Below are 22,121 nucleotides of genomic sequence, written 5' to 3' on the forward strand. Positions count from 1 at the left end.
CATTAGTAAACTCATAAAGGGTTTAAAGCTGACTTAAGCTGGTCACCTCAGCTTTGGACTGGTTTTCTGAGGCCAGAAGTATTGTTTATTGAATCTGGTCTGGTGCAGCCTTGTCCAGATTATCATGCTCTCTCTCTTACCCAAGGCTCCTTCTTGAGAAGGGGTGACTCTCTCGTCCTCCAAATGGAGGCAGTACACCAGGGTAGATAGGCCCTGGTGCCCTCTTCTAGATCACTCTTCAAGACTGAACCTACTCTGGGTCCATATGATTGATGAACCCTGCATCACTCCTGAGAAAGGAAAGGAGCTGGCCCAGGGAGAAGGGCCAATCTAGGGAACGCCTGGGAAACAGCATATTCCTGACTTGTGGCTGTTTTGATGTTGCTTGTTTCAGAAACAGAATTAGGTAAGCAGAACTCCTAGATGTGACTGAGACACAACAAAATGCACCCATACCCCCACCTCCAACCTGTTGAAAATGCCATTTTGTAGCTGTATGATTTTTGTTTTGATATTTGAAGTAGAGCTTGTTTTGTTCTTAATATAAGAATATTCAGGGGGCTGGCTGGTTAGCTCAGTTGGTTAGAACACAGCCTTATAACAGCAAGGTCACGGGTTCAGATCCCGTATCTGCCAGCCGCCAAAAAAAGAAAACTGTCAATCCTATTTTCCTATTTGAATCCTGGCTTGGGGAAAATATTTTCTTGACTTTGCGTGGGTAAGTGGTTGATGATAGAAATGAGAAACAGCAAGATAGTATGTTCAGTTAGGTAGCTTAAGAAAGTGTCGTCTGGAAGAGTTGGAAAAAAAAGAGTGTCATCTGTTGGTAGGTAATTTGTTGCTGACCAAATACTGTTTTCTGTGGCTTCACTTGTAATCCATTCTGTGCTTACCTGCTAGTGCTGGAGAATTCTGAGGCCAGGGTAACCATCTCCTTAAAACATGTTTCTGGGCCGGCCCGGTGGCACACTGGAGGGTGCGCCGCTTGGGAGCGCGGCGGCTGAGGGTTCGGATCCCATGTGGAGACCGGTTCCCGCTCACTGGCTGAGCGCGGTGCGGGCGCAACACCGAGGGTTGCGATCCCGTTGCCGGTCAGTAAAAAAAAAAAGACAAAAAGGAAAAAAAAAAAAAACATGTTTCTAATTGGAATGCCAGGGTGCAGCAGAAATACCTCTAGAAAAGGAGTCTTTGTTCTCTTGGTTTCTCAGTAACCCTCTGCTGTGCTTGACTTTCACAGCTTGATTTTATGCCAGCAATCTAGGTTCTCTTTTAGGCTAAAATCTTTGAGAATTGTGACAGAGCTCATTGCCATCTACAAAGAAGACTGAGGCTGAGTGTTAAGCCATCCTTTTGAGAGGTGGCTGTTGGTTAGGGCAGAAAGCCTATGACCTTGGTGTATCTTGGCAGCAGCTAGATCAGGCCCTCAGCAAAGGAAATGAAATATACAGGAAATGAAAATATGGTGCCTCCCTGTGGTGTGGAGCTGGAGCAGAGTATATTAACTAGTGTTCTTTTTTTTTTTTTTTTTTTAAAAGTTGACCGGTAAGGGGATCTCAACCCTTGGCTTGGTGTTGTCAGCACCACGCTCACCCAGTGAGCAAACCGGCCATCCGTATATGGGATCCGAACCCGCGGCCTTGGTGTTATCAGCACCGCACTCTCCCGAGTGAGCCACGGGCCGGCCCCCTTAACTAGTGTTCTTAACGTAGTCCCTGTACCTCTGGAGAATCCATAAACCTCCTGAAATTATTTCTAAAAGCTCTGTGAGCATATGTGTTTTTCTTTTTGTTTTTTTCCTGGGAAGAGGGCCCATGATGGAGAGAGAAGAGGGGTCAGTAATCCACTCAGAATTAAGAAGTACTATTCTAGTCCACCATTCAGTTGACAGGATGAAGAAACCAGTGCCCAGGGTCACACAGCCAAGATCCACGCCAAGGCCTTGGATTCCCCTGGCCTAGTAACTTTCTGCTGTTCTGGTCCACACCATCCCACTGTGCTTACCTCTGATGAATAGCACATTTGAATCATATGCAGGAGGTAAACATAGTTTCCTTGATATAATTTTAGGATAAATGAGTTAAGTGGCAACTATTCATTCAATTAAGTAGTAAGTATTTATTGTTTGCTTGTTAAGTTCGTTATGAAAGAGTAGCACCTGCTCATTAAAGAAGAGGTGGAAAAAATGAAAGTTGGAAATGACAGCAAAATCCCCCTAATCTCCACCTTCTCTGACACAACACTGTTAGTGTTTGTGTGTTTCCTTCTGGTCTGTCTTTCTGTGGTTGGGGTGAGGGTGTGGGTTTAACTTTGGTTGTACCCATGCTCTGTATTCAGTTTCATATTATGCATTTTTTCATTTACAGTCTTGTAAGTATTTTTCCATGTTATAAAAGTGCTGTATTTATTTACACTCCTTGCCTGTCCAAAATGTCTTTCAGGCAAAGTATTGGCCTTTATTTAAGTCTAGTTCTTAGGGAATCCCAGAGAATACTCTGTAACTGGAGGCACAAAAGGTGTGTCTGTGTGTTTCAGTCCCCAGTTTAAGGATTGGTGTCACGGAGGAGGTGTTCTAGGTGTTAAGTTAATGGTCATAGAGTTAAAAAAATATGTGATAAGGGAGGCTTCCAGTCTTTTTTTTCCTTTCATGCAGAGGAGCAGAAGAGGCTCCCGCAGTCTTGGAAGCACCGAAGCTGTGAGTGCCTTCTTTGCGCTTGGATGTCTTCATTTCCTTTTCTGGGAAGAATGGTTTCTTTCTTCAACTGTCTAATGAGGGAACATTGAAAACATTTTAAAGGGACATCTAAAAATTGTTTTGGTTATACATATGTTTTATAATTGTGTGGTGTATGATAGCATATACCTCTGCTATAGGACAGAAAGGAACTTTTCTTGTTAAATAGGTTATTGACCCACGTTTCATAATGTTGAGTGATACTCTCCTTAAGTGTCTGGAAGTCAACTTCTTGTTGGTGGATTGGTGTGAAATTAAATCTTTGTGGTATTCTTAAATTCTATTCTGATCCATCCCTGGAATTGGCTTCTGATCTCTTGATAAGTAAAATGGGAACAGAATTTTCTGAGGCGAACTGAAGCTGCTTTTGTTCTTTGCAATCTGCTTTGATTCCATCAGTTTAGTTCCTTCACTCCACATCCTTGCCCCACTGTTCCCACACCAGGGTTTTGCTGCCAGTCCTCCTACAGTGTTGGCAGCTCTGTGGTGGAGTCTCAGCTGATCTTAGGGGTTCATGTTGATTTCTTTTTTTTTTTTTTTTTGTCTTTTTCGTGACCAGTAAGGGGATCGCAACCCTTGGCGTGGTGTCGCCCCCCCCGCGCTCAGCCAGTGAGCGCACCGGCCATTCCTATATAGGATCCGAACCCGCTGTGGGAGCGTCGCTGCGCTCCCAGCGCCGCACTCTCCCAAGTGCACCATGGGGTCGGCCCATGTTGATTTCTTTTTTTTTTTTTTTGTCTTTTTCGTGACCAGTAAGGGGACCGCAACCCTTGGCGTGGTGTCGCCCCCCCCGCGCTCAGCCAGTGAGCGCACCGGCCATTCCTATATAGGATCCGAACCCACTGTGGGAGCGTCGCTGCGCTCCCAGCGCCGCACTCTCCCAAGTGCACCATGGGGTCGGCCCATGTTGATTTCTTTAGTATGTGTTTTTAGAAACATGAAACCTCTCTTCTTTTGATGGCAGTCAAAGCTTACCATGTGAGCACACCAGCTTTTGGTCTGACCAGGAGTATTAAAACTGCAGGTGTGGAAAAGATGCAAAAGCCTGTGGAAATTTGGGGGCCTTTTAAAGAAGGGAGTTAATGAATTCTTGACTAGCTGTGGGAGCCCCTCCATCTTGCTTAAACCACAGCATTGCCCTCTGTAGCCACACGGGGGCACTGTTGACCTTTTTATCAAGTGGCTTAACTTCACTGTGGAAATGGATAAAATTGTGTCCGTGGTATTTTCTTGAAACATCCAGTGCTATCCAGATAAGTATTTTTATGTAAAGAAATACATTTTCACATAAATAAAATTTGAAAAATAAAAGTAGAAAGAAGAAAAAAATACTTCTCATGGTCTTTTTATCTGACATAATCCCATTCAACTGTTTTGTTTTGTTTTGTTTTGTTTTTATGGTCCTAGTTGACTTTTCTTTTCATCTGTCATTTTACTTTAGAATATATTCAAGTTGGACCAGTCCTTTGAATCAGCTTTTTGTTGGTACCTAGTTAATGGGGATACTGGAGGGGAGATGTTTAATAATCTTAAAACAGTAACTTTACAAAAGCTTTATGTTCCAATAAGAGTAATATAGAGAGCTCAGAGAAAGAAACTGTATTCCTTCAGAAATGAAGACCCCTGTTTTCAATGTTCTTTTGTTGATTCTTGTTTTAGGTTTATCTGGTTGGCTAACATGCATGTGATGTGTTGTTGATATCAAAAGTTGATGAGGGTTCTGTGTGGAATATTTATATAGGTTAGCTGGGCCTTGTTTCTTACAAGAGGTGTTTCTGTGTGGAGCATGTATATTACTAGCCCCTGGGCTTGTGTGGGCTCAAGGAGAAATTCCATCTACCCTTATTTTTATGGCACAGGATCAGTTGTTGTGGATAACCAACCAGCAGATCTGCACATTAGTAGGAAGAAGGTCTAGTTTGGAAAACTAAGTCAGGAACCCTCTAGAAAAGGAAAATCTTAAAGTAGTAGTTTTACAGCCCTCCAGAGGGTGCCCCAAGGAAAGGGATGTGACCACATCATTTTTAGGGAAGTTGATGCTCAGGAGATTTGGTTTGCTGAATGGGCACTAACCTCAGTGAAATTCTCAAAAGAGGCTAAGTAGAATGGATTGGTGTCTGCCGCCTGGAGCAGGTCATTGATGATCTTGAACCTTTCTAATAGTCTCAAGTACATACCTCTTGGTGCGAGTGCCAGTGCAGTATTACAGAGCTCTGCACAGGGCTCACCCCACTAGCAACAGGGCCTTGCATACATACCAGAGAGTTCCTGCTCTGCTCTGTAAAGACATTCAGATCCTCTGCTGTGATTCATCCAAATGTCTAAAACAGCAGTTTATTTTTTTAATTGCTGGTTGGAACAGCTAATGCTCCCTTTTGGAACAGCTAATGCTGCCTTTTGGAGGTTATGCTTTTACTCCAGGGAACTATGTTGTGACTGAGTGAAGACCTTGCACCTCCGAATGCCCTCTGAGGTGTAGCCCATCCACCTTTCTCAATCCAAGCAGAAGCATGAGGGACTCTAGGCTCTACTCAGGGAAGTGGAGGATCATGGGTGCTTATTGTGAGCAAGGGAACTGGGAGAAGAAGGTATAGAGCAGAAATAAGACACTTTTCTAACCACCCTAGGGGAGTGAAAAACAGGAAAGAGCACAGACTTCACAGTTGATGAGACCTGGGTTTATGTTGCAGTCCCATTCCGTCTGTAGTTTTACTAAGCCTTAGCTTCCTCATGTAAAAGATGAGGAATTCTTGCTTCACAGAGTTGTATTTAAGTGAGAGAGGGACTCAATCACCAGAAGACTGCATCAGCAAAGAGCAGGCTTCTCAACATGCTCAGGTCTCTTTAGTCTTCTTGAGTTTTCCAGTTCTGGTCAGAAAATCTTCTACCAGTGGACTGGAAAGAAAAGGCTGAGATGTTATGTGTATAAATACTGCAGATGTAGAGAACCACCTTTTGGCCAAGAGCAAAGCTGCAACTTCCATGGTCGAGGGAAGAACAGGAACCAATATAGTGTCCATCTTCTACATAGATGGTCTTGTTTAGTAACTGTAAGGTGGTGTGCTCTCTGTGTGTGATAGCTGAAGGAAATGGAAGCTCAGGGAGCTTAAGGACTTGCCCTAAGGTTATTCACAGAGCTAAGTCATAGGAATGGGATTTGAACCCAGGTCCAAGAAGCCGAGACTTGGATTTTATGCCAAAACTCAAAATTCTGTGACATTGCTTCACTTAGGATGGAAATGTACTTTCAGGCTCATTTGACTCACCTCTAGGGAAGGAGACTTCAATTAGATGACACAGGGAAGAGAGGAAAGGCATCTCTTGCCCAACTTCACAAGTTAGCACTTTAAGGTAATATTATTTTCCAGCCTATGATCAATGAGATTTAGTAAGTTAAATTACTTATAATTAGTTCTTAATTTATGCTACCAAATCTTCACAGAATTTTGTATTTGGCAGTAGTGCAGACAATTAAGTAGCTAGTGAAAACAAAATAAAATGTCTACTGAAAGCACATGTTGGATCAGAATCAATGTGAAATAACATAATTAGGTAATGACTCTTTACAATACATAATTGTATAATAATGAAAGAGAAGTTTAATTTTTTTTTTTTTTAATAAGGCAGCTCCAAATATTTCACTTACAGAACAACACAACCTGATGTGCTTATGAGCTTGCTGGAGAAGGTAGCAGTTGTCAGAAAAAACAGTGAGTCCTCTTCCCCAGGTAGGGTGTGTGAACTAGTGTAACTATGGGGAAAAGCAAAGGCTGCCTGCCATCTGGAGGGCCCAGTCAGGGAATGTGGTCCTGGAATCTAGAAACTAGAGCCAGGAAATTTCCAGCTGGGGGACTTGGCTGGTTCCAGCACCAGTCAGCCCCCAGGGAAATAACAGCTTGTGCTGCTGCTGTCCAAACGGAGAAGGTGACCCAGATAGCACTGCCGAGTGGGACCCCCTCCTGGGACAGAAGGTGAGGCGGGGGCCTGCTCTCATAGATTTGCCATTTGGAGGCTTGATGTCTCTTGCTGGGAGAAGGGGAGTCCCAGTCTGGTCTAACACAGGATCCCTACTTAAGACGTTTGTCCCAGGATTCGTGCCTCTAGGGCTGATTGTGGGTATACTATGGGGCCATAAGGACCAAACTCTGGCTGGTATTTCTCTGAGCTCTGGACCAGCACAGAGAAGGGCTTTTCATTCACAGAGGGAAACAGCATCTACCCCGGGGGCCAGGGAAGAAGGGGAAGAGCTCGTGCCTTAACTAAAAGGGAAGAGCTTTTATTCAACTCCTACTGGTGACTGCTCTGCTAACAACGCACAACGCACGTGCTCAGTGTTGTTCAGTCTTCTGATGTTTTGAGGCAATCCAGAAATCCAGACTTATGAGAAATTTACTAAATTGTGAATCCTGACAACTAACTCGCTATTTTATAAGAAGCGCGGTGAACTGTCCCTTTGTGAGCCTGTGACCTCTACCACCAGGTGGTAGAACTTGCTGTGCATTTGCTGCCTCCACGCTCCTCACACATTCGCTGCGGCTGCCGGAGTCTAGTGCCGCCTGCCTCCTGCTTTAGGGCTCTTTCCACCTCTCAAAGGGAGAATTGCAAGGATTCTGTCCAAGGGCCTTGTTTGCTCTTTTCTCCCACTGGCTGATCTCATCCACTCCTATGACTTCAGCTCCTACTCATTCACTGTGTTCAAATCCAGACCTTTCCTTAACTTGTAACACCCACATGCCTAACCACCTAGGACCGTGGCCGTGTCTCAAATTCAGCTTACTACCTGCCCCTGCTTCTGTATTCTTGATCATCATCCACCCAGCAGTCCAGATTAGAAATCTCTGCTTTTTCCTCTCCTTTACCAACCAGGACTAAAGTCTTCCACTAAATGCTATCAATTCCACCTTAGAAATCTCTCCCCAGTTCAGCCCAACGTCTCTCTCCCTAGGGCTGCTGCCTTACTGGGGTTGCTCACAGCACACTGGACTACAGGAATAGCCTCAGTGATTTCTGGGGAGCTTCAAAGTAAAGCAGCAAAAAGAGTAGACTTAGATATTTTAGGGGAGGACCAAGATGAAGAAACCTGCTTTGAGGGGTGAAATGGGAGCTTTCAGAAAAAAGACTAGATGGGAAATACACCCACAGACACGAGTCGAGTTAGTTGAGATCAAGAGGTACAAGATGTGAAAGAACAGGAGGGCCATCCCCTTTAACGATTTCATTTTACAAAAGTAATGTATTTTCATTATTAAAAAAACCTACAATTCCACTTCTCAATGAAATTATTTTACTTTTTGTTGTCTATCTTAGTATTTTTATATGCGTGCGTGCGCGCGCGCATGTGTGTGTGTGTATGTCCGGTAAGGGGATCGTAAACCTTGGCTTGGTGTCACCCGCACCACGCTCAGCCAGTGAGCGCACCGGCCATCCCTATATAGGATCTGAACCCACGGCCTCGGCGCTCCTAGCGCCGCTGCGCTCCCAGCGCTGCACTCTCCTGAGTGAGCCACGGGGTCGGCCCTGCATATATATTTTTTAAACAGCAAATGTGGGATCATTTGGTCCATTACTGTTGTACAGTCTTTCATTTAGCTGTATAATGTGATAACTTTTTTCTGATTATAAAACTAATACATGGTTTAGAAAACTTGTGCAAATAAAAATTACCAGTGATCACACTGCCCAAAGACAACACTGTTAATATTTTGGTGTATTAACAACCCTCTGTTCTTCACAGGCTGTTAACGGATTGTGAGCGTTGCTTCACTAAGCGAGTTGTTCCTAGCTGGAAATGCAGATTTTCTGGTTTTCACTATTGTAAATAATGCCCTGGTGAATATCTTTGTATAAAAAATCTTCATGCATTTTTTCTTATTGTTTTAGGATAAATTGGTGTAAGAATTACTGAGGCAGAGGATATGACTCTCCTAAAGGCTCATCCTGTATATTGCCAATTTGCTCACTAAAAAGGTTGTGCTAGTTTACATTTCCATGAGTGCCTGTTTTTACCACACCTTTGATAGCACTAGGAGGCTAATTTTTAGAAATTCTTTATTAATTGATAGGCAAGAAATGATATCATTGTTTGAATTTTATTATGGTGTTGGCAAGGTCAAACATCTTCAGTATTTATACATATATATTATATATTATTTCCTATAGTTATGTTTTATAAATTTTAAATTTATGTTGTATTCAGTTTTCTGAGTATTCTTTTTCTCATTGAATTGCAAGGACACATCTTGCCAAAACTTCCCTCTATTTTGTTGTTTGCCTTTTCCCTTTTTTTAATGAAGATTTTGTTTTATTTTTAAATTAGGAGCTTTTAGAGGTAATCACTTCTATCACACTGTGCCTTTATATTTTCTTTGTTTGCCTTTATGGGTAGAAAACTTCACCATCATAGAGCAGAACAGTCTTTGCCTGTATTTTATTATGGCTATTTGGGTTTTATTTTTTTACATTTGCACTTGAATTTATGTTGGTATATGGTGTGAGGTTTAAGGAAGGACCTAACTGTTTTTAACAAATGGTTCAGCATTATCACAGAGTAACTCTTCAGACAGATGGCTGGTAAGCTCTAGCTCTCCCATCTGAGGTGTCCCTCGTGAGGACAGGGACTACTAGAGCAGGCTGGGGGACAGGGGTATGTGAGAAGAGAGGCACAGGCTGGTATGCGGCTACCAGGCTCTGAAGAGTGTCCCCACTACTGCTTAGTTTAGATTCTCCCAGTGGGCCCTAGGGCCTCAGTAAGAGATCTGGAGGTGTGTGTGGAGCTGAGCCCCTGGATTGATGGGATCTGCTCTAGCTGGTCCAGCCAGTGACAGGCCACTGCTCTGGGCCTTGACTACTCTTTTGAGAGGGCATCGGTTTTCAGCATAGACAGTCTCTTGGGTTTTGGATCCTTGATCCTACAGCCTTGCTTTTTGGTGTGCACGTGGGTTGCTGGGACAGTAGACCTTAGTTTATTCCGTGGGACACTGATTGCATCCAGACCCTCTGCCGTGGGAGGGGCCTTCCCTGTCACCCACATCCCCCACCCTGCAGGGTCCAGCTGGCTCTTGATTCACATGGCAAGACTCCACCTTCTTTACTCATAACTGCTGCCTGGTCTCACTCCCTTGACCTGAATTAATTCTCTCTCATAAAGCCACCGCTTGTTTTTTTCAGAGGAATAAGTGAAGTCCTCATCCTTCCCCTTGTGCCTTTCTGCTTGTTCAGCTTCCTCCTACCCAAGTTTGTGACCCACTGTCATCCACAGCCCCCACCTCTCTCACTACACAGCTTGGCTCATCTCTCCAGTTTCTCAGAAAAGCTCCCGGTACATGGCTCCTCCTCTTGTGCTTCTAGCTGCATCTTTCCTTATTACTCAGTGTCCACACCCAAGGTGGTGGCCTGGATAAAAATCTGCCCCTTTTCCCCAGTCACCTTTTCAGGCCTGCTCCAATGAGGAAGGGCTGCCCACCCAGGCCCAGTTAGAAGCTGTCAATTCCCCAGAGTGGCCTGAGGCAGAACAGTGTCCTCTGAGGACTCCTAGATCCGAGGTCTGATTCTCTTTCCTTGCCTTCCCACTCATCTGCTAAGCTTGTTTGTTGGGTACTACTAAGCCAAGTTAGTGGTTATTCCTGTCTTTAACCAGCAGGGGAGTTCTTTCCCCATCTTCACCCATTTCTGTGAGGCTCTTGGGGACTCTAGACCCTGCACTGAGAGTACTTCCCCAGGCTGGGCTGGCCCAGACAGTCAAAGGAGAGGACCAGGCTGTTTCTCAACCCAGCTGACACCTGGCAGCTGTGTGGCCTTAGGTAAGACAACTCTTAGGAGGTCAGACAGGATGATCTTAACTCTTCCAGCTGTGAATCGTGTGAGGCAATGAAGAAGAGAAAGTACATGAATGGGAAGGTGAAACTTGATTGTCCCTGTTTTGTGGATTCAGGAGAGGTCCTGTGACAAATCACTGGGGATGCACAAGGTAGGTGAAGACATCTGTAGAAACTTCTGGCTCTGGGGAGCCCACTTACTGATGATTAAATGGGTACCTTGTATGGTACACCTCTGTCAAAGTAATTCAAAATCCTGCTCATCAGTCAGACTGGGCTTGTCAGGAATCAGATTGAGTTGCCCAGCCTTAAATCCACTTAATTTCTTTTTATCTCTTCCTAGAAAAATAGTCTCTGGGAACCTCAACTTCTAAAATGAGTATATCAGTACACTTAGGAGCTTCACGTAGTCACATTATCTCTTGAACTGCATCCAGTGTGGTGGTAGAGAGCAAAACTAATGTTCTCCAAGGATTACTGTGGAGTTGAATTCTGCTCTGTGGCCTTTTACCACACTCTGGCTTACCAAAGGTCACCTGGCCTTGGCTACAAGGATACCTAGCCCAGTGCCTGGCCCATTTAGGCACACAGTAAATATTTGTTGAATGAATGTTGTCTGACATGTCCCTGAGTGTCTAGTTTTCTGTCCCTTCCTGTTCACCCCACAGCTAATGAATTATGATAGGTGACAAGCTCCCTAAAAACACTTGCAAAAGATGAGAAGTCAGGCCTGACAGATTAGGACATCTGGATCTACTGTGAATATCTGTACTTTGGGCTTCATAACCCTTTTCTTCCATCTCATTACGTCAGTTTTGTAGGAGTCAGGGAGCTGATTTTCATAACTCTTGGAGTTGTATGTATAATACTTTGTTGGGGTGAGTGGTGGAGGAATAGGAAGACAGTCTCACTAAGGGAATGTCTCTGGCTCAGCATATTAAAATATGGGGGGACATAATAGGATTTGAACTGGGCATTGGGGGGCACAAGACTTGAGAAGGAAGACTGAAAATAGAAATCCTCTCATGAGAAAGTGCACAATGATGGATGACCCAGGCTGTTCTGCTCCAAAGTTACTAAGCACCTAGAATCCATAAAGAAACTAGGAACAACTTTTTGGAGATGGCTGGCCTTTGGATCATTCCCCCAATCTGCCAACCTTTCTGCTGAAACATCAAAAAGACTTTTCTCTTTCCCTGAGTGAATACAATTGCTGGCTTCTACCCTGGCTCCACCCCCTTGGAACGGAAAACAGGGGCTAAAATGCTCAACAGGCCTCCTATTCATTCCCCTCTCCTTTTATGCTTCCCCTCACCCCCTTTGTAGGTACCTCCCACCCTCACTGTCCATTCTCCAACTGGGGAAACCTTGGTTGATAAGAAATTCTCTTTGGCCATTTTCAGTCTCCTATAGGAAGCAGCTGGCACAGAAAAAGCCTCCTTTCTAAACCCTTGCTTTTGCCTAACATCCCCTGGCTGCTGTCCCCGTATGACCCAAATAAACAGATGATCATGTGAAGCCAGTAAGGCTGTTTGTTTTAAATAGCAAGCATCTCCACTAAGCTCTGGAGCAGATGGGGTATTGGGTGTAACAGTGAGGCTGGCATTCAAGTCTGTTCACCCCAATTTTATCTCCTGCCTCCCCATCCCTGAAGGAAAAGGTGTCTTCAGAATACTGCTATTCAAAGAGGTGCCTACTTATGGTATAGAGCTGATCTCTGACAAGAGGAGTAAGAAAACTTGGACTGCAGCCTCAGCCTCTAGAAGTTGTGTGAGTGCCATGAACACCTGAGGAAGGCAGAAAGTTACGCTGGATGTAGGTCTCTGAGCAGTATGCTACAGTGTTGACCCCAGACAAAATGAGAACCTGGTCAACAGCATTATCTCAGGTCACTATTATGTATACTGTTTAGGGTCCCCTCACCACCACTTCCTCTATATTTCCTTTAAATTTCCCATTTTCTCAGGCCAGCCCGTGGCTCACTCGGGAGAGTGTGGTGCTAACACCAAGGCCACGGGTTCGGATCCCGTATAGGGATGGCTGGTTTGCTCACATGGGAGAGCATGGTGCTGACAACACCAAGTCAAGGGTTAAGATCCCGTTACCGGTCATCTTTTAAAAAAATAAATAAATTTCCCCTTTTCTCTAGTTGTGCAGAGTGGGCAAGGCCCAACCACACTGGTAGCAGGTGGCCGACAGCTTAAAGGAAGCAATGTCAGGGCCAGCACAGATCTAGCCCTACCATGGTGAGGAATCGGGCTGTGGCGCTCTAATGCCCCTTGGCTCCAGCTTCATCAGAAGCAAAGGCATCTGGACATGTGTGTGTAACGACCTCTCCATGCTCAGCCGCAGATACTGGGGCATTAAGTGCGCCAAGACCAGAGCCCCTTGTAGACTGAGGCTGCCAAACAGCCCCCTTCCTCCTGTTCATGAGGTTCTTGGTTTCCAGGATCTTCTGCGCAGGTTTTCTTTCCCTGGAATGCACTGTGATGCCCTCAAAGGAAAGGAGTAAAGACACCAAGCCTTCACTTGTACTAGCATTCTGTGCTCCTAGCTCTCCTCCAGCTAGTCCCTGAAATAGCAACATACCCCTCGGAAGGCACAGCATGGATGGGGTGGGGGGCTGCCTCTCAGCCATCCTCAAAATGGTTTGCTTTCTGGCTTTGTGTGGTGAAGCCCAGGCTTTGGGATCCTAAGTCTGGAGCCAATACTGAGAGGTCCTACACCTAGCATTAGACAGAAGTGGACATCCTACAGGGTGTCCCAAATACGCTTCCAGCCGGCCTGTGTCTGTCACTATCGACTGAACCAGTGGGGTTTGTGTGGCCTCCACCAAAGAACTGCAGGGTTGGGTTTCAGGTGGAGGAGATTTTTATTGCCCCAATCACAATGTGTTAAGTGGTCAGACTCCTTCCCCTGCTGGGAGTTTGATATTCCTTTCCTCCCTGTCTTTTATAAAATTAGGTGCCCTGCCCCAGAACTGCCTTCAGAGCCCTCTGTGGGGACAAATTCTCCTCCCTACGGGGCAAGGAGCAGTTGGAATACTGAATGACTTTAGACAAGTCCCTTCCCATCTCTGGGCCTCAGTTTGCTTATCTGTGAAGTGAGGGGATTTGGGCAAGCTGGCCTCAAACATCTAACTTTCTGATTGTACCCAGGGCGCCCCTAAAGACCAGCGCCAGCAAGAGGCGAGCAGGCGCGCCAGCGCGGGCTCCCCGCCCTAGCGGGAGCGCGGTTAAAGCCAGAAACAGCGGCCCCGCCCGTGGCCTCTGTCGCCCCGCCGCTGGGAGCGCCTGGCTTCCGCCCTCCACGTTGTGGTTCCTGATTTTGGCCACGCCCCTTGGCCTGGGTTGTGGACTCTTCGCTTTAGCCGCCCCCCGCCCCGGCCCCAGAGCAAAGGATGGCCTCTGGGCTGGCACAGTCGGAGTCTCCACCCAGATCAGACACGCGTGGACAAAGACGAGTTTAGGGGAAGGAAAGAGACACATTTGGTTTTAAATGGAGAGATATGAATAGTAAAGGCTAGGCCAGGGCACGACTACGGGATTCCCCTTTAGGGCTCCCACCCTACGTTCACCCAGCGGTCCCCGTCCGCACCCGCGAATGTAACCCCGCAGGCACTGGCCCTTTAAACAGAAGGCTGGCGGCGCGGGGTGTCCATGTGGAGCTGCTCCATGCCGTGTTGTCCTGCCCGCCCATTGGCCCGCGGCCCGATGACATCGCCTAATAGGATGCTAACGCACTGCGGGGGGAGGAACGGAGGAAAAACGCGGAGCCGGATCGCCACTCCGCTTCCTCCGCTATTCCTCCAGCAGTCTCCTGCTGTCAGCTCCGCCCAGGGGCGGGTCCCGGGGGAATTGCGACAGCCGGGTGGTTGCGGGATTTAGGTCGCGTGTGGGTGGGGAACGGAAGCCCAGGAGTCAGGCCAGTCCCTGTTATCTTAAGGTTTCCCTGACCTGGAATATCCGTATATGAGCTGATGTCTTGAATTTTCCACTCATTCTTCCCTCCAGCAGGACAGATTTCTCCGTGAATGACCCAAACACCCTGTCCCTGCTCAACTCGCGGCTTGCAGTCGGGGCGGGGCATGGCGAGAAAGCGGAAATAGGGCGCGCAAACCTGACCCGATCTCCTCCCACCCCCACCCGGGCCAAGTGTGCGCGCGCCGTCTGTGGTGGGCGGGGCCAGCCCGCGCAGGACCCCGCCCCTCCACCCGACAGACGCCGCGGCCCTGCGGGCGGGGGCTCCGGTCCAGGCTTTGGCTGCGGCCCCGGTGTAGTAGCGGGGGCGGCGGCCGGGGGCAGCGCGGCTCCTTCCCTTGTTGTGTGTGTCGGTGCCTCCTCGCCATCTTGTTGCAAAGCCCTTTCTTGTCGGCGGGACTCCCGGGGGCCGCGGGGCGGGAGGCATTAGAAAGGAGGAAGAGAGGGAGAGGAAAGAGGGAGGCAGCGCCGCTTTTTTTTTTGCATCCAATTTTTTTAAATTTGCAAATTTATCTTTTGCAAATATTTGGGGAGACATTGATTTTGCTCCCCGTTCCTCCCTGCGGAGTGCGCTGCGCTGCCCAGCCCTGTCGCCCCCCGGAACTGATCCCTCCCTCCTGCCTGCCCGCCAGCCTGACCTGTGCCTGGCTCGCGGGCCGCAGCCTCGGCCCCGGCGCGTCCCCGGCAGCTCTCGACGCGATGAGCATAGAGACGCTACTGGAGGCGGCCCGCTTCCTGGAATGGCAAGCGCAGCAACAACAGAGAGCACGTGGTGAGCGGCCGGGCCGGGCCCCTGGGGCACCGGGGAAGGGGAGGCGAGTGACCTCGGTTCCCGAACCCACGCGAAACCGCGGGCAGGCCCCCTTCCGAGCCCCCGCGAGCCGGGCAATGCACGGCTCCCCGCAAGAGTCGCCGCCCGGGGAGGCGTGATGTGGGCAGTAGAATTAATTAATGAATTCATTAACGCAGCGAGGGACCCGGCGCCTGCGGGCGCCACCTCAGCTACCTGGCACCCCCGTGCACTTTCTGTGGGGGACTCCTTTCGCGTGGGCCAGCGGCATCCTTGCTGGCGGTGAGGATGTGTGAGTCGGGGGCTGGGGTAAGGAATGATGTTGCTTGGGGGTGGCAGACCCGTGTGTGCGTGCGTGTGTGCACGGGGGATGTGTGATGTGAACCTCGGGGAGAGCGAATGAACGGACGTGTGCACGGGCGTGTGTAGAGCACACGAGTGGGCGTGTGTGTAACGGAGTGGGAGTGAGAATTACTCTACGCCGAGCTGCTCTCCGGCTTCCCTAGCCCCGTGGGGAGGGTGCGGGGGGCGCTCCTGGCAGATCTACACGCCGCTTGGGGCGGAGGCGGCCTTTGCAGAATGAAATGACATCGCGTGTCTTATGATCCTGGCCAGCCCCGCCTGACCCCGCCTCCCAGAGCTGGGCTGGGTCGCGCGTCAGGGGTTTGGGTGAGAGCCGGGCTAATTGGGAGTCTGAGAAATGGCCCGCGGGCCGCTGGGGACAGCCCCCGGGACCCCTCGCTGCGCCCCGCTTTAGCCGGTGTGGAATGTGGCGTGTCTGCGCGTTCCAAACCCGCTCTCGGCTGGAATGTTGCGTGTGCCTGCGTTCCAAGCCCGTTGGTTACACCGGGTGGTGACGTGGCCGGGCCCCGCCCCCGACCACGTGCACCGGGGACACTCCCGCTGGGGACGGCCCGGCCCGGCCCCTCCTCCTCGCCTCGCAATCGGCCGGGGGCGGGGCCGGCGAGGGGCCTTACGTCGGGTTGGGCCGGAGCTCGAGCCCTGACCTCTGGGCAGCTCCCAGGGAGAGAGCCTTTGCCCTGCGAAAGAGGAGCCGAGTCCACCTGTCCGTTCTAACCCCAAACCTCCTGGTTTTGAACCTGAGGCTAGGGAAACCCTCAGAATCTCAGGGCGACAAGACATTTAGAGCTCACATCTTCCCACTGACCCCCAAAACGTTCTCTCCAGGCCCTCTTGACAACACCCCTGGCAACACTGGAATAAGCCTGGCTGAGAAGAGGCAAACTTTGGTGTTCCTTCGACAGGGAGGAGATGAGGATTTTCATGCTGCCTATCCCCATGCGTCCTAGCTGGTGGTCCCTAGCTGCAGGGTGCTGCAGAAATGGGGACTGGGGGAAAAGACCTCCGTTTTCCAGACTGCTGCGAGAGCCTCAGCCCTGGAACGGTGTGTGTGCAGTTCCCGGGGATTCCTTTGCCCTCCCTGCCGCCCCAGAACCCCTCGGCAGGGCTGGTTGTGGTGGAGAGAGTGCTTCGCCCTCCTTTCCTTTCTCTCTGCCTATTGTTGCTTCAATGATGAGTCATGCAGGAGGTAGTAGTGTGTGTTGTGTGCGCGCGCGCGCCTGCAGCGTGTGCCGCCGCGGCGGCGGCGGGCAAGGGGCGGGGGAGTTGCGGGTTCGCCGGCTTACTCGGGTCGGGCCGACTGGCCTCTCAAGGTCAAGAGTCACTAGAGATATGTGAGACCCAGATACTAGGGTTTTGCAGAACTGGTCGGCTGAGACATCCGCCCAAATACCCCTCCCCCTTGTTTTTGGGGTCCAGAGCAGGGTCAGGCAATGGACAGTGTTGGTGGTGACCGGGAATGTCCTGCGTGCGGGTCCGGTAGCGGGGGGTGGGGGGTGGGGGCGGGGGAGGAGGGGAAGAGTGCACAAGGTTTGGAGAGACTGAATCACCTGCTGCCACTATTAACACAATGAAATTCAAGAACACCTATTGTGTCCCCACTGTGTACCAGGCACTGTGCTAGAGGTGATGAGGATCGACCCAGCTATTGCCGCCAGAAAACGCTCACTTCACCCTCTCCTTACCTTCAGGCTGGTCGGCCACATGGGGAAGGGAGAAAGAGTCCCACTGTCATTCTTCCCACTCTTTCCCAAATAAGTAAGCCCAGAGCTGACCAGCTAGATAGAAGGGGTAGATCTATGCAGCACTGTGAAGAAACCCAGGAAAGGTCCTCTCCTAAGAAGCTGCCCAGCCAGAGCTTCTTGGTGCTGGGTCGGGGGTCTTCGGGGATGGGTGGGTGCAGGAAAGCCAGATCCACTCCAAAAACTAATGTACAGATGGCTAGACCCAGTCCCAGCAGTTCAATCTCCAGAATTTATTTTCTTCTCCCTCCTGAGCTTCTGTCCTTTGATCTGGTGCAGGAAGAATGGGAGAGAAGGGGGTGGCACGTGAACCTGCTGACCAGAACTGCATTCTTGGGGTATTTACCTGATGGTCAGCTCTGAACAGGGGTCCTCTTGTCTATTCCCCCTTTCAACCTCAATGGTGGGTCTCCTGACCTACACCAGCAGTTTGCCCACATGATGAACCTGAGGATGTGCGTGCAGGTGAGTGTGTGAGAGAGGGAAGAGAGGGAAAGGGCAAAGCCATTCTGGTGCTTAGCAGGAGGGCCTGGCCTGGTCATTTCTAGGAGTTGCGGAGGTGGCTTGGATGGAACTCTCTTCTATCTTGATTGGAGGGAGCTGGCTGGAGTGTCCAGAGGCCCCTCTAGCTCCCTGTTAGCACGTAGAAGGGAAGAATTCCTGTGCATGCTGAGGCCACAGCTTGAGAAGGTTGAAGGGACCACAGTGTCGTGCCCTTGATTGGGGGCGAAGCCTCAGCTTCTTGGTCACCCCAGAGTGGTCGTGCTAAATTCTTTGGGGGCAGCCTCTGGATAGAGTCTAGAGAGGGTGCCGGAGTATGTATGTGCATGTATGTGAGTGAAAGAGTGTACCTGTGGGCAGCACCTTCTTTTAAAGAGGCTAAACACAGATTGCTCCTGAGGGAGGTCCCAGCGCTCAACAGTTTGTCTCCCCCTTTCCAATGCACAGGGAGAGGGTCGCTGCTGGGTGGGGGATGGGTCAGAGCTGGAGGGGGGAGCAGGAAGCTTTGGTGAGCCGGATCTGGCGTGGGGCACCCCCTCTTCTTCACCACCAGTCAAGCGTTACTATGCTGGTCCAGGTGTGATAGAACTTTGCCATTCACGGGGCTCCTTCCTGGCACTTGTGGGTCGTACCTGTCTGATTCTGGGAATGAGGAAAGAAGGAGGTTGCCATATCCTTGGTGAGCTTTGGAGTTACTTTAAAATGTGGGGAATGGGCCGGCCCTGTGGCTCACTCGGGAGAGTGCGGTGCTGATAACACCAAGGCCAAGGGTTCGGATCCCACATAGGGATGGCCGGTTAGCTCACTGGGTGAGCATGGTGCTGACAACACCAAGTCAAGACCCAGTCATCTTTAAAAAAAAAAAAAAAAAGTGGGGAATGTGGGGTTTGTCTGTAGTCTGGGTCCCCAGGGCACCTGTTCTTGGGACTTGGGGCCCTGTCTGTCCTTCTGCCTGTAGAGCGTGGCCCCAAGGCCAGTGAAAGCTTAGGTCCTGGGTCAGTCAAAGGAATGGAGCTGGGTGCTATGTTGGGTCCTGAGCTGGAGGGTCTTGTCTTGGGAGTAGGTTGAGATGGGGAATGACCCTGGGGGGTCCCAGGCCAGGCCTGAGAAGGGTTCTGTAGCTGGAACTCAGCAGGCTTCTTGGCTGGTGTGGTTTGTGGGAAGCTGGAGCACAGAGAGCTGGTTTTCTCCGGGTCTGTAACATAGGCTTGGGAGAGCAGGGCCTGCTCTCCTTGGAGCCAGCCTGCACCTCCCCTTGGTGAAGGGCTGGGGAGATATGGAAGAGGCCCACTCCTGAACTCTGGCTGCTGGGAAACCACTGAGTGCTCCCCTCTCAGAACACTTCCCCTCTACTTCCTCCTCGTCTGTTCCTCTCCGCAGGAGGGAGGTGCTGGGAGCAGGCCTGGCTCACACTCAAGCTGCTGATTGGCCAAAGCCCCCCTACCCCGCCATCCCACCCAGGCCTCAGATTTTCTGGGGCCTCTGAGCCAGTAAGACACAGTGGGAGGTTGTTGCCCTAATCCCTAGAGGGGACTTAGCCAGTTTTGTACCCCAGCCCCACCCCATGTGGGGTGGCGTGTTTGGGGCGTGTCCACCAACAGTGCTGTCAGCTCTGTTAGTCAGCAAGTGGTGAATCCAGGGCAGGAGAGGGCTGGTTGTCCAGCCTGCTCTCTCGCCTGGGGGCTGCATACACTCAGGAGGGCCTGGCCCAGCCCTGTAGATGGGGAACCGGCATGGTGGGGTACTGGAATGATAGAGAGGGGTCTCTGGATCAGGAAAGGGCCCTCTTCCCTTCCCCTGTTCTCAGCCAGCTCCTGAGCAGGCATCACATCCCTGCTGGGCTTTCAGCAGAGATGCTGAACCGATGAGGTGAAGGTTGCCTGAGCCCATTGCTCTGCCGGACCCCGTTAAAGAGCTCAGTTTGTGCTGCTGCTGCTGCTGGTGGGGACGGGGAGGGGGGGTGTTGGGAGAAATGAGTTCTAGCACGGGAAGGAGCAGAGAGAAAGCAAGTGGGTTTATTGAATGGTCCTTGAAGAAAACAGGCATTGGGAGGCCAGCCCGTGGCTCACTCGGGAGAGTGCGGTGCTGATAACACCAAGTCCGCGGGTTCGGATCCTATATAGGGATGGCCGGTTTGCTCACTGGCTGAGCGTGGTGCTGACAACACCAAGCCAAGGGTTGAGATCCCCTTACCGGTCATCTTTTTTTAAAAAAAGAAAGAAAACAGGCATTGGGTCCTAGCCTTTGGAGTCAGTAGTCAGGGCCATTCCTCATGTGTGAAGTGAAGGTGATGTTCCTCCCCTGCCTGTGATGTGGGTCTTGTAAGGATCCAACGGGTGTGAGTGTGAGAAGATACCTAGTGAGCATATGTTGGCACAGTAAGTACAGGGCCTCCGACCAGGTGTCAGGAGCTTCTGTGTGACCCTCAACTAATCACTTTGCCTCTCTGAGCTTCACTGATCTCATCTGTGAAATGAAGGTACTGCCTGCCCTCTAGGAGGTGTTTGGTAAATATTGTTGAAGGCCTTCCACAGAAGCTGTGGTCTGTTGGCGCCCCCTCCTTTCTCCCAAGGTGGTCTGTGAAGTCTTTTGTGGACTGGCCTCTGCCCTCCTCATCTGTGACTCTGGTCTCTTTGGCCCTGTTACTCCTGACCCTTCTTGTTCATCACCTGCCTACCCCCTCAATCTTCCCCAGCACCTTCCATTACCCCAGTGCCTTGCTGGATGTGGAGGGGTAGTTGTGGGGTCTCAGGCTGGTCAGGGGTGTCCCTGTGCACTGATTGGGATAGGGGCAGAGGCTGGGTGAGGGTTGGACAGGAGAAGCTGGGGCCCAGGACCATCGGCCCCGCTGAGACACCCCTTGTGTTCTCTCTGCGTAGAGGAGCAGGAGCGGCTTCGCTTGGAGCGGGAGCAGGAGCAGAAGAAGGCCAGTAGCCTGGCTAGGCTGGCACATGCCCTGCCGGTAGAGGAGCCCCGCATCGAGGCACCACCTCTGCCTCTGTCCCCACCGGCACCCCCACCAGCACCCCCACCACCACTTGCCACCCCCACCCCACTGACTGTCATTCCTATTCCTGTAGTGACCAACTCCCCTCAGCCACTGCCCCCAGCCCCACCACTGCCCCCTGCAGCCCAGCCACTGCCCCTGGCACCTCGTCAGCCGGCCCTGGTCAGCACCCCTGGACTCAGCATTAAGGAGCCTGCCCCCCTGCCCACAAGGCCGCAGGTACCCACCCCTGCTCCACTTCTGCCAGACTCGAAGACTACCGTTCCACCCACTGGCAGCCCCAAGCCTTTGCAGCCCCTACCCACGCCCATCCTGACCATAGCACCACACCCTGGAGTCCAGCCTCACCTGGCCCCCCAGCAACCACCCCCACCCACGCTTGGGACCCTGAAGTTGGCACCAGCTGAAGAAGTCAAATCCAGCGAACAGAAGAAGAGGCCTGGGGGGTGAGTGAGGTGTGGCAGAGTCGGGGCTGGTGGGCTGGAGAGGAGAACCGTCCACCACCTGGGCTGCGTGTGCAAGAGGCATGTCCTGCCTCCCCATCCCAGAAGCGCCTCCTGTATTTGGACACATTCTCACTGTGCCCATCTCTATCCCGGGAATGAATGGCCGTTGCCCTGTGGTGTTCTCAGGCTTCTGTGTTCTCTGACTCCCTCCAAGGCTGGGGTTTATGGCATTTCCAGGCCTCTGGACCGAGTATTGGAGTATGGGCCTCTGAGTGAGGGCTGGGGTTAACCAGCTGCTTGAGTCCCAGGCAGGAGCCCTTGTGTCCTCACCGTCGGACAGGTGGCATGGAGGGTTGCGGGGCTTGTGGATTATGAACATAGATGTACCCTCCAAGGGTGGACGTGACACGGCACAGAGCGAACACCTCCCTTCCATTGCTGCTTTTATAGAGAGAGAATGTTGGAGACAAAAAGTTTGTGGCGTTTGGGGGATGGCGGCGGGGGTCAGGAAGGCCGCCTAATCGGGTCCTCCTCCCTGAGCCTCCTGTCTGTCTGGGTTTCAGGATCGGAACCAGAGAAGTCCACAACAAATTGGAGAAGAACAGGTGTGTGTGCGTGCGTGTGTGACTCTGGGCCCGCCCCGCCCGCTCCCGGGACTCGCCCCGCCCTCGGCCCCCAGCTCCACTTGGGCCTCCCCGCCCCCACCCCCGACCCCGGCGCTGGCTGACGGGCGCTCGCTCCCTCTCCCCA

At 50.8% G+C, this 22,121-nt stretch overlaps 1 protein-coding gene across 1 annotated transcript in view; it reads left to right on the forward strand.

Annotated features, from left to right (window-relative positions):
- Nucleotides 1-15,126: 15,126 nt before the first annotated feature.
- Nucleotides 15,127-22,121, forward strand: part of MNT (MAX network transcriptional repressor) — a 16,161-nt gene continuing 9,166 nt past the window's right edge. The window contains exons 1-3 of the mRNA XM_008565715.1: nucleotides 15,127-15,297; nucleotides 20,798-21,371; nucleotides 21,935-21,976. Of these exons, the coding sequence (XP_008563937.1) occupies nucleotides 15,225-15,297; nucleotides 20,798-21,371; nucleotides 21,935-21,976 (689 nt within the window). The 5' untranslated portion in view covers nucleotides 15,127-15,224. The remainder of the gene's footprint in view (nucleotides 15,298-20,797; nucleotides 21,372-21,934; nucleotides 21,977-22,121) is intronic.

Source organism: Galeopterus variegatus, unplaced genomic scaffold (assembly GCF_000696425.1).
Source record: "Galeopterus variegatus unplaced genomic scaffold, G_variegatus-3.0.2 Scaffold201, whole genome shotgun sequence".
NCBI classification, from domain to species: domain Eukaryota; kingdom Metazoa; phylum Chordata; class Mammalia; order Dermoptera; family Cynocephalidae; genus Galeopterus; species Galeopterus variegatus.